The sequence below is a fragment of the Solanum stenotomum genome, chromosome 10 (assembly GCF_019186545.1).
Source record: "Solanum stenotomum isolate F172 chromosome 10, ASM1918654v1, whole genome shotgun sequence".
NCBI lineage: Eukaryota > Viridiplantae > Streptophyta > Magnoliopsida > Solanales > Solanaceae > Solanum > Solanum stenotomum.
The window spans coordinates 12,401,539-12,413,535 of record NC_064291.1 but is presented as its reverse complement, the minus strand read 5'-3'; the positions used below and the strand labels follow the sequence as shown (position 1 = coordinate 12,413,535).

At 34.9% G+C, this 11,997-nt stretch overlaps 2 protein-coding genes across 2 annotated transcripts; one reads left to right on the top strand and one right to left on the bottom strand.

Moving 5' to 3' along the window:
- Nucleotides 1-585: 585 nt before the first annotated feature.
- Nucleotides 586-5,207, top strand: LOC125841426 (aladin). The gene is made up of 2 exons (XM_049520559.1): nt 586-725; nt 3,065-5,207. The coding sequence occupies exon 2, from the start codon at nt 3,168-3,170 to the stop codon at nt 4,488-4,490; it is 1,323 nt and encodes a 440-aa protein (XP_049376516.1). The 5' UTR covers nt 586-725; nt 3,065-3,167; the 3' UTR covers nt 4,491-5,207.
- Nucleotides 5,208-6,656: 1,449 nt separating this feature from the next.
- LOC125841427 (calcineurin B-like protein 7) lies at nt 6,657-11,744 on the bottom strand. The gene is made up of 8 exons (XM_049520560.1): nt 11,615-11,744; nt 11,130-11,212; nt 10,973-11,032; nt 10,780-10,888; nt 10,611-10,663; nt 7,014-7,094; nt 6,834-6,946; nt 6,657-6,740 (listed from the first exon to the last, which is right to left on the bottom strand). The coding sequence occupies exons 1-8, from the start codon at nt 11,697-11,699 to the stop codon at nt 6,665-6,667; spliced, it is 660 nt and encodes a 219-aa protein (XP_049376517.1). The 5' UTR covers nt 11,700-11,744; the 3' UTR covers nt 6,657-6,664.
- Between the last annotated feature and the right edge of the window lie 253 nt (nt 11,745-11,997).

The following is an 11,997-nucleotide window of genomic DNA, read 5'->3' as shown; positions in this document are numbered from 1 at the left end:
AAGAAAGTGAGAGATACAGTTACATTTGAAATGGTTATTTTATTATAATACCCATATTAGTTGATGTTGAGTATTAGATCATGAAAAATGATTTGGGGAGAAAACAAAAATATTGTTGTTTATTGATATGTTAAAAGTTACGAGTAAAAAGTACAAACCGAGAGAAGTGCAGAATATCGGAACAAAAAAAATACAAAAAATTTACTCGTTTTTGTAACTGTCCGAAAAATATCAAAAAAATTATTTTTTCCTCGTAAATGTCCGAAAAATATAAAAATCAAGATAAATACATCAAAACACCTCAAAAAAATTTCAAATTACACCAGTGGACCTAAGAATATCGAAATTAAAAAAAATATCAAAATTTTACTCTTTTTCGTAACTGTCCAAAAAATATCAAAAATATCACTTTAATATAACTAGAAACCAAAAGATATCTTGAATGTGCGCATCCGGGGAATTGAACCCCGGTCAATAGTGGGAGGGTACTATGATACCACTACACCAGATGCGCTTCCAGTCTTCACATTTCAATTAATATTATACGTAATATAATAGATTAGGTTAGAAGCTCCTGTTCTCAGTTCTCAGTTCACAGAGAGATAAAACCCTAGCTGCAGCTGCAGCCACAGCCATAACCACTCACCACATTTTTATTATGATATCAGTTCTAAAAAATTATAGCATTTGGTTATGTTGATTGCCGGCTGGTTTTCTTATTGAAGGTTCGAACTTTCTTTTATCTTTTCAATTCAAAATACAAATATACAATGCAGTATGTTGTTGTCGGAGTTAGTTTGAGATTGAAGATTTTTTTGGTTTATTGATTTTGTTGATACATGATTGTATAAATTACTTCCGTCTAATGAACTCTTTTATCTTGATTAGTTGTTTCAATTATCTTAAGTTTCTGATTTAAGAAAATAATATTTGGGTAGGGGAATCAAAAGTTCAGGTAGACAACCGATTGAGCTTACTAAGATTTCTTGAGCATTTACCTTCAAGATTGAGGCGTTTTTTGATGTTTATAGACTAGTTTTAATAGTTGTTGAGTTAAAAATACTGAATAAGAACAAAGCTCAGGTAGGTGCAATAAACTGCTCGTAATGTAGTTAAGGTTTCATGTTTCTGTTTCTGTGTTTTTTTTTTCTTTGTGTTCCTTTTATCCTGATCATTATTTGTGATTTCTTTTTTTCCTCGTGTTTAGGCATATATGATGTATATGTTATTAGTGTCTTCTGATTTTTATAAATTACCAGAAATTCCAACACTTAACTCTGCTTTGTATTTTTGATAAGCTCTTGAATCTGTACTAAAAATAGGTTTTGCATCAATGCTCATTGAATACTAGCTAAACCCCTAAGTAGCACTTTGCATTGTGGGTTTAATCAGTTGGCCAGAGCTTAATAGGTGTCTGTTTTCTTGGAATAGTGTGTTGTTCTAATACTATCGCTTGACGTCTGAAATATTCTTAATGAAGGAAAACCTTGTAGTCATGTTTGGGTATCTTAGATAATGTGGGGTATAAGGAGAGTTAATTTATACCTACTATACATACTTCTACAANNCCGGAATCTAGTTGAAGTCGCGATGGAGCCAATGAGAACAGCAGATCGGAGAGAGAGAAGAGGGGACGGAGAGAGAGAAATTTTCTTATTCATTCATGTAGTCACTACTATACATACTTCTACAAATAGGTTAATCCACACCTCGGATCCGTGACTACAAGTCGCCAAAGGAGAATTTTTATTGTTGGGTCAAGGCTCGCTGCTCTCTCCCACCCTCCCTGGGGCATCTTAGATTAATAGCTTAAGAATTTCTTGAAGGTGTAATATGAAAGTCTGATGTGTTAAATGGAACCCATATAGTCTGCTGTTGATATATTGTGTGAACCTGTCCTTTGAATTGAAATGCATCTCAATACGGGAATTACCTACGTACTTCCCCTAATGTCTAATGGGATGAATTTTTCATGGTTGTTGCAATCCTCTGCTTCTAACTCTAATTGAGAGAGTGAAATTTTCATCGACTACATCATTATCTTCAATAGAATTCAAGGTTTAGTACATATAAATCCACAAAAGCGTATTCTCTTCGGGAGTAACTGAACTAACTTGACCGGCTTCTGAAATTCTTGAGGATGGCATATGAGCTAACTCTCTAGAGCATACTGAGCATCGAAGACATTTGGAACTAGTGTATATCCTGTATTTTTGTGTATTGCATAATATCATACCTTGTCGTGGTGCACTGAATCTGGATTGCTATAGTTGAATAAGGTTGGGGCTTCACTCTTGTATATTGCCTCTTGAATCTGGGTATAATTTCTTTTAGCTTCATCTTTGAGTAGTGTTGAGAGGTTTAAGTGACTTTCAGAAGTTCCATTGCATAAAAAGGTTCAGTGTCTGTTCCTCTGACTTCTGTTATATATTTTGTTGAAACTCTGAAGGCTTCTGTGCAGTAGACTTCTGTTGGTTAACCAGGACCCTGTTCCCTGCTTCTTAATGTTAATGTTTTCTGCTGGTGTGATCAGTAAAAATTGTTCTTATGTTAACTGCTCTCTGTATTGTTGCCTTAGTGTAAGGCTTATTTTCTCACTGTCCATGTTTCTCCATTTAAATTGATCTAAGGCCACCACTCTAGTTTCCTTCATCAAAATAATTCCCATTCTTGGTCACGACATAGCTGGCAAGGTATACTTTGGCCATACAATTTTTTCTCTTGGATTGTTTTCTTTCTTCGTCTTTTTCTTTAATTGGTTAAGTGCCCGTTTGGATTGACTTATTTTAGGTGCTTTTAAGCCAAAATAGCTTTATAGCTTTTAAGCAGTTTTGAAGTGTTTGGGTAAAGTTAAAAAGTGCTTATAAGCTCTTATTTTAAAGCCAAAATAACAAAAATAAGCCAAAAGTCATAAGTTAGAAATCCTAACTTATGGCTTTTGGCTTATAAGTCATAAGCCAAAAGCCAATCCAAACAGGCCCTAACTCTAATCTCTGGGGTTTCTATGGTCTGCCTTTTGAGTTAGCATGGTGTTTGTACTTAAAGCTCTGATGATTTTTTTCAGTCTTCCCTTCCGCAAGGCATGTTTAGAGAAGGTGAAGAGCTGGCAGGAATCAACCCAAAATAGAAACCATAAACCCTGTCTCTCTCTCTGTTGCTTGAAAAACATGCCGTCATTTCCTCAACCAGGTGAAGTTACCATCTGCGAAATCAATCGAGACCTCATTACTGCAGATGAACTCTCTGATGATGCAGCTAAGGAAACTTACGGCAAGGTTCTTGGAATTATATTCAGTCCAGTTCCTTTTCAATCAGAAAATTTGTTGAGCGCACTGAGCTCTGAACAAGGTGCCGACCAGAGGAAGAGTGGCCTACTTTGGGCAGCATTGCAGGCAGTCTCTACTGGTTCGCTGAGGCACTTTTTTCACCCCATTGATGTAAAATTGTTACAAGATGTTGATTTCCATGTCCTTGATTGGCACCAGCACAAGCATATATTAGCCTTTATTTCCGGACAACATCAGGTGACAATTCGTGATTATGAAGATTCTGAGGGAGGGAGTCCTTGTGTTTTGATCAATGACTCCCAAAAAGATGTTAGAAGTCTTTCATGGCGGCCAAATGGTGGGAGGGCACTTGCTGTCGCCTGCAAGGGTGGCATTTGCATTTGGGCTGCTTCATTTCCAGGCAATACAGCTTCAGTGAGATCAGGTGTTACATTGGGTACTCTCTCTAGAGGCTCAGGAACTAAATGGACTCTTGTGGACTTCCTTCTAAGTCCTGAACATGAACAAATTACTGCCCTTTCCTGGAGCCCAAATGGGAAGTATTTGGCATCAGCTTCATTTGAGAGCTCTTCATTCATCATTTGGGATGTTGCTCAAGGAGTGGGAACACCTATTCGACGTGGCTTAGGGGGCATCTCCTTATTGAGATGGTCCCCATCAGGAGACTATTTCTTCTCTGCAAAATTTGATGGGACATTCTATCTCTGGGAGACTAATACATGGACATCAGAACCATGGTCCTCAACTAATGGTTTTGTCATGGGAGCAGCTTGGGATCCTGATGGTAGTAGAATACTCATTGCTTTCTCTGAATCTTCAACCTTGGGTTCCATTCACTTTGCAACCAGGCCACCGTCTCTGGATGCACATCTTATACCCGTTGAGTTGTCAGATATACAGTCCTTGACTGGAAGTCGAGGAATAGATAAGATAGCATGGGATGCTTCAGGAGAGCGTCTAGCCTTGTCTTATAGAGATGGGAATGACTTGTACAGGGGTCTTATAGCAATATATGATGTTAGAAGAAGTCCACTGATTTCAGCATCTTTGGTTGGGTTCATTAGGGGTCCTGGAAATGACCCCAAGCCAATAGCCTTTTCATTTCATGACAAGTTTAAGCAGGGACCATTGCTTTCTGTGTGTTGGAGTAGTGGATTTTGCTGCACCTATCCCCTTGTATTTCGCTCACATGTTCTTCCATAATAAAGGTACATTGGATGTTTTACAATCAAGTATGACATAAGAAAAACAATTTTATCCAAGATTTGGAATTGGTAGATTGAAGAAACTGATTTCCTAATTCTAGATGGATCATTTTCAACTCATTTAGAGATTGTAGGGCAGTGCATCTGGCAACCAAATATTTATCGTAACCAAATAGAAGTTTGGGTTTCTGTTAACTCTTTATGTTTCTAATGGAGAAGTTCCTACATTTACATACCTATGTTTGGAGGGTTTAATATTGCAGTTGGAAGTAAACAAAAGAAGCTCCGATGATGAAGTTGTCAAGATGTTTATATCGTTCCAATTTCTGATGCTTTTGGTCATAGACCAGAGCTATATGTGGAACTGAAGGGACAACTGAGGAGCTTGTTTGTGTTACACTCATTCATACACTAAAAGGAGTTCGTTCATGGACATATCATTGATCTTAATCTTAAGCATAGTAATTATAGCATGTCAAAAATGAAGATTAGGTAAAATGAGACATTTGAAAACTTCTTTGTAGTAAATTTGGTTGTGACAAGCAAAATGAAATGAAGTTTAGGGTTACTCTATTTGACTGATGATCCTCTTGAAGTTGTTTTTCCTAGTTGGTAAATAATTGAGACCAGATTAAAAAATGGAATACTGTGTTTTTCACACATTTTTTTCTACTTAACCATAGTCAAGTAACAAATATTCTCATTTTAGTTTGTATTTCCTCCTTTTTTTTTTCCATTCTTCAACCATTAACCCCATCTTGATAGTTTTTAGTAGTTAATAAGAGAGAATGTTTAACCTACTCTTACACTATGTTGTTCAGATACTATGAAAACGTTATCACATTTGTTATTTCATCCTTCAGATATAATATGCATATTTGAAGAATTTGATATGAATACAATGGCGTTTTTTAGACATTACATACATGCGAACCTTGCACTAAAATTAGGCAAATTAACCTGCTTTGTAACTTGATTTTGCTTAATGGCAATAGGTATTAGCTGTCATCAACTTCAAAATTAATAAATATACGAGTGAGTGATTTTAGGAAAGAATTAAAGAATGAAGAGTGGGGAGAAAAAAAGTTAGATTTGTATAAATGAATATATAAATTTGGAAATGCTATTTTTTTCTTCTTTTCGTATACATTCGTGGTTTCATAATTAATAGTAAACTATATTAAACTATAATTACACACGGTAACTAATTCAAATTGTAACATCGTTGAATAATAAATCAATAATGTTTGCCAACTCGCATAATTTTCCCTATAATAAACCAAATAGTTTATAAACAACCTATTTGGATGAAAATTAAAATGAAATCAATACGTTATATTGGTTTCAACTTAGCAATTAATGCTTTAATGAGCGCTTAATGAAATTTTAATTCCATTTTAATTTTGACCGATTCACATGTTTTAAGACTCAATAAATCGTAGAGTTTTAAGAAGGGAAAAATCCTTTTGGCCACGAAATTGGCCAGAATGGTAAAATAATATATTTCACACTTTGTTATTTTACCTTTTTGAACATTTTTATCCTTTTAAGTTTAATACCTTTTAATTAAAAAATGGAAAAAGAATCAGTTTATTTTAAAAATAAAAAAGATATTATAGACTATTTAAATTTCTGGTCAAATTCTGACCAAATTTTTTGGCCATTTATTTAGCATTACCTTTTAAGAAAAATAAATGTTCTTAGTGAATTATTATGTGAGTGATTTAAATTCAAATCTTCATTAAATGCAAACAACTTGTGAATTTTTATTTAGTCATACACTTATATAATCCCGATGCTAGATGATAGGTATTCTAAAAATACATAACTATTAAATTATTAAATATCAAATATATACTCCTTCCGTCCACAATTAATTGTCATGGTTTCCTTTTTTAGAGTCAAACAATAAGAACTTTGACCATCATTTTACGATGTATATTTTCATCATATTGATATGCAAAAAATTGCAACTTATAGTACTTTTCGTATAGTTTTTGAATATCTAATTTTTTTTAAAAAAATATCGAATTAACGTAATCTAATTTAACTTTAAAAATTAGTCAAATTGACTTTCGAAAAGCGCAACATGACAAATAAAAGTGGACAGAGGGAGTATAATATAAGAAGAAGAAAGAAGAAAAATAATCTCTTAAAGTTGTTGATGATCGATTAGTTTCCATATACCAATTGTGAGTCGCGAACTTTACTTGTCATGACAAAGCATGGAAATAGTACAGTTACTTCCCTGGAATCATGTTACAATTTATTAATTAGAGTTCATCCCAATTAATTATTTAATTATAAAAAACTTTAGAATTATAAAAATGAACTCACTCACTCTAAGTATGGGAGTGTCATATTCTTTATCAAAGAAGGATATCTCGAAACTAATTCCTTCCACTCCTTTGGATCAATCCGTCCATCACCATTTAGATCTGCCTCTTCAATTGTCTGCACAAAATCATACTATAACATTCATTCCCATCTATGAAATTATATACTAATAAATCTTTTTAACCTTATGGACGATTGCTTCAATGGCATCATTTGCAAGTGTCAATTTTGATTCTTCGAGAACAGCCAATACCATGTCCTTCAGCTACAACATTACACATCCATCCGTGAAAATTTTAAAATTTTGAGTTCCTCCGATCCAACTTGTGATGAATCCAATCTTATTTAGAGTGAGTTAAGTTCTAAACATTTTTTTTTACAGCTATCACATCATTAAATTGGCGTCGAAAATAATATTTTCAATTGAAAAGGAACGCGAAGATAACTAATTAATCAACTATATAAATCATTTGGATTGGTTGTGCTCAAGTTAGGTCTATATATTAAATTAATCCACATATCGATGCTCAATATTACTCCCAATAAATATATACTCATACTCAAATGTATAAAACATACTATTTCTCAATTTGAGGTAATTGCTCAAATTATCCTCTTAAAAGAGGTAATTGCTCTCTGAACTCATTATCTCCCAAGTCCCTTGACACAAGTTTGTGCAATAGAGAAACACTCACATGAGCATGTCTTTCATGTCATACCTCAACATTCTCACTTTGAGCACTAAGGCAAGTGAGACTGTCACTACGAGCAGTATTCATATGAGCAATATACATGTTCTTGCATCTCTTTTCTATCAAGATCATCACCCGAGAGAGCAAGTTTGTGACAACACATTTTTTTATAAGAGCTTAATTTCATTTTGTTCATCACAAATCTGTGAAACACTTGAAAGAATGTACTTTAACCTATTGACATAGTACACAACTTCAAAAGAGTGTTCCACATACTTTCAAGTTCTGCCTACACCAACAATGCCATTTCTTGCCATTACCAAAAGAGCCACCTCCACCTTAAAGTGCCTTGAGAGAGAGGAGGTTTTGTTGTTTTCTTAGTCATGTGCTTTGAACATCTACTATTCATAAACCAACACTGACTGATGCTACCTCCTCTCACTTGCATAAAAAAATTACTTGTTACCCTTGGGAACCCATTTGAGACAAAGTTCCCAGTAAGCAGATAACGGAGTGATAAGAAAATCTTTTGTCCAGTAAGGCAAACTGATTTTCTTCAACTCGGGACCAGAAGCAAGACCATGTACCTTCTTCAGTCTATTCCTCTGTTTGGAATAGTTTGACGAACTTCCTTCATATTTTTTCAAAATCGGACAACCTTTCTTAAGATGTCTATCTCGACCACAATGCACACACAATAGATTATTAGCATCAAACACATTTTTACTGTGAGGATTGTATGAGGAATCTATCTTCTCACAACCCAGCCCTCTTCTACTGTTGTTGCCTTGACCAATTAGATTTGTAAGAATATTAGAGGAAGTGGTCCATTTGAGGGATTTTCCCAATTCCTCTTTACACGGACCAAGTCTCTCTCCAACACAAGATTTCTTTCTAGAGCCAGTTTCATCTTCATTTCAGCAGTGTGCAGCTTATTTTCAAGCTCCAATTGCAATATGTTGGCCTCGTTCTTTCCTTTAAAAACTGCAGTAGTCACCCCTTTTATCTTTTCCTTCAGTTCTAGATTTTCAGCTTCAAAGACAACCATTTGACTTTTCAATATCAGATATTTAGGCAACTAAAAGTCAAACAATTTTTCCATCTTGAGAGATGTCTAGGCTATTATTCACGAGATCATTCTCAGTTGTTAGCTCACTTATCAAATCAAGTAATACAACATTTAGCTTTCTCAATTTACTAGTAGAAAAGGTATTCAAGTTTTGCTTGAAATATGATAGAGTTACCTTTTCATCAACATTTTCCTCATCTGACTTTGCCATGAAAACATCATCAAAGTGTTCAGAATCATCTGAATCACTTGAGGAATTTTCCCATGCAGTCAGATCCTTCTTCACCGCTTGATAAGCAACTTCTCTTCTGCTTGACTTGTCACAGACCTGGTTCCCCTCTTTGTCTTTACCTTCTCCAGTCTTGACATATTCCCCGTGGTTAGCTTTTTGCATAGGATAGTCTCTAATGGAGTGACCTGGTTGATCACACTTGTAACACACGTCACTTGAGCTCGTAGCCCTGCCATGATTTTCTTTCTTCACGAAACCTCCACGTTCTCTCACGATTCTTTGAAGTCTTTGAGTGAAATAGCCTATATTCTCATCTATTTCATGGATTTCACTTTGTGACACCTTGGAAGCAAGTGATTAGTCTCTTTTTGCATCTTTCTTCTGATAAGCCTCATCAATAAGATCTGTCCTCTTGTCTTTGCCCTTGAGAATGAGACCCTCCTTTTTTTCTGTGCAACTCATGAACTTGAAGATGTTCAAATAGTGCATTCAGAGTCACCACGTCAGGATCCCTTGTCTCATCGCCAAACACAAATTCATTTGTCCAAGATCTGGGAAGAATTTCCAGTATCTTAGAGACTTGCTTGCACACAGAGACATGTTCTTCAAGGAACATAAGTTCATTGGTGATGGTAGAGAATTTGGTACGCAGTTCATGAATATATCCACCTTCTTTTATGGTGAAACTTTTAAACTGAGTAGTAAATATATCTATCTTAGATTTTCTTGTTTCCTCAGTACTCTCATACGTTGTTCTCAACAGATCCCAGATTTCCTTGGCTGATTCACAAGATGAGATCACATTAGTAGCTTCCTAGCTTTGTGGTTTTTCTCGACTAATCTTTTGTCAGAGTCATTATATTATTGTCAAGTTTTGCGAATGGCTCTTTGACCTCTCCATCTTTAACCTTCATAGTTGGCACATAAGGACCTTCACAAATAAAGCATGATAATAGAAATTTTATATATATGCATCATCTTCTAACTTGGATGTATTGCCTCCAAAATATAGTTATGATCCATTTCTAGTTAAAACATATATAATTGTGCATAACTAATTAACTGTACAAGTATTCGTCAGTTTGACAAGCCAATTGCTTCAGCAAACACTATACAATCTGTAAATGTTGTATGCTTCAAAATGCAGATATTAGTTCATTACAATCTGCAATATACAATATTCTAATTGAAAAAAGTCCAAATTTATCTGTTAATAGTTTGAGTTCCATTTGAGATGATTGGAGGCTAGAGGGTGATTAATTTGAGCTCGAGATCATAGAGACCTACCGTTGGAGCTTTACAGTTTCGAAGATGATGGTGGTGCCACTGTCGGAATAGTGACCCTATTCTTCAAAGTTTATGGGCGAATTTGGACCATTTTACATTAGTTCAAGGATAATTTTGACCTTTTTTCCCTACGTGTTGGGAAAGGTTACGTTATTAGTCAAAATAAGGGCAAAATCTAATCCATTTTGACGATGACAAGGGTAAATCTAACTTCAACTATCAACGTAGAGCAAATATAAACCATTTTACTAAGTTCAAGGACAACTTTGACCCTTTTCTGAATTCTAATTTACATACGGCACTTTAAGCAGCACTTATTCACTAATAAATCTTTTCTTTATGTTAAACATGTCTATTATCGACAGTGCACAAAGAATGTACGAAATGTGAACTCAGATTAAAGGAACAGAGTAAACGGATCGGAGGCCTATAAATTCCTCTAAGAAACAAAAGTGATATGATAGTTCAGACAACGATACGATGTTCAATTGAGTTGTTTACCTCATCGCGTTCTATGTATCCAGTGTTCTTCAAGTCGTACACTTTAAATGCAACTGCCACAAGAATATTTAATTTAAAGTTAGCAGAGAGCACTGTATTTCAATAACAAGTAGTATATGTTTTAGACATGTAGGATCCATCTAAAGTAATAACAATATATCGTACGTACATGTGATTTTATCTTGTTGAGGAGCCTTTGGATGGAATATGCTTAAGGATCGAACAAATTCTCCAAATTCAATAATTCCATTACGCTTAAGATCAAATACGTCAAACAACTGCAACAATATTGTGACAAGAAGGAATTAATTAATGGTGAAGCCACTATAGCAAAATAGTTAACTCAAGGATGAATTACTTACTCTATCTGCAAAAAGATTCTGCCTATGGCTGCAGCTGAAAAGTGCTTGGAGAAACTCTTCCTGCATTGAACATTATATGGTAGCTTATTTCAACTACATTAGTTATCCATCTCTTGCTATATATGTACACAAAAGTGCTTACTTCTAATTTTCATACCTTGTGAATAAGACCATCATCAATTATGGAGCTGCTTAGTCTCTTGTATAGAATATATAAGGCCTCCACATCATTCACACTAACTGCAATACAACATCGTCTCACATGCTAAATTACACCTTAAAATAAACAACTACTTATGGATAGTAACAACAACATATCCAGTGTAATCTCACAAATGTGGTGTACGGAGGGTGGTCCCTACCTAGTGAAGGTAGAGAGACTATTTTTGATAGACCCTAGTCTCACATAACACCGTAGATATCAACATATTCTCCATTATACTCATTATTATTTAAAGTTGGACACTATTGAACGAAACATTTCCGGTTGGATGTTCAAACTATATTCTAATTGGTGAAGTATCAAAGACGATTACACAGAACAAGTAAAAGGAGAAAATATCATAAGGACATCAAAATTATAAAAAAATTATTTAACACTAATTCAGATTTATACAGGCTCAAGTGGCCTTGTTAACTCACAACAAGTTTCAGAAGCAAGAGTATCATGGGTCTCAAGCAGATGTCTAGTTTTCTTCAAACAAAAGCAGTCCTTTAGAGAATGCATAATCCAGTTGAGGACTTAAAGAACCACAGCTTCAGATCTTCACCTGTCACAATTTCAAACAGAAAAGTTAAATACTAATGCTTCCATATCCCTTTTTTGGGGATAATCACCCGGTATCCGATATCCACCGTCCCAACTAATTTGGATACGCACTATGCATGGCCTATTAAAGGGAGAAGAGCTCTGTATTGGGGATTTCTCTATTTCCAAACTCGAAACCGAAAGCTCTTGTTAATGAGTTGATCACAACCATACCACCAAATTTCTTGGTGGCACTAGTCACAACATTAGGTAAATT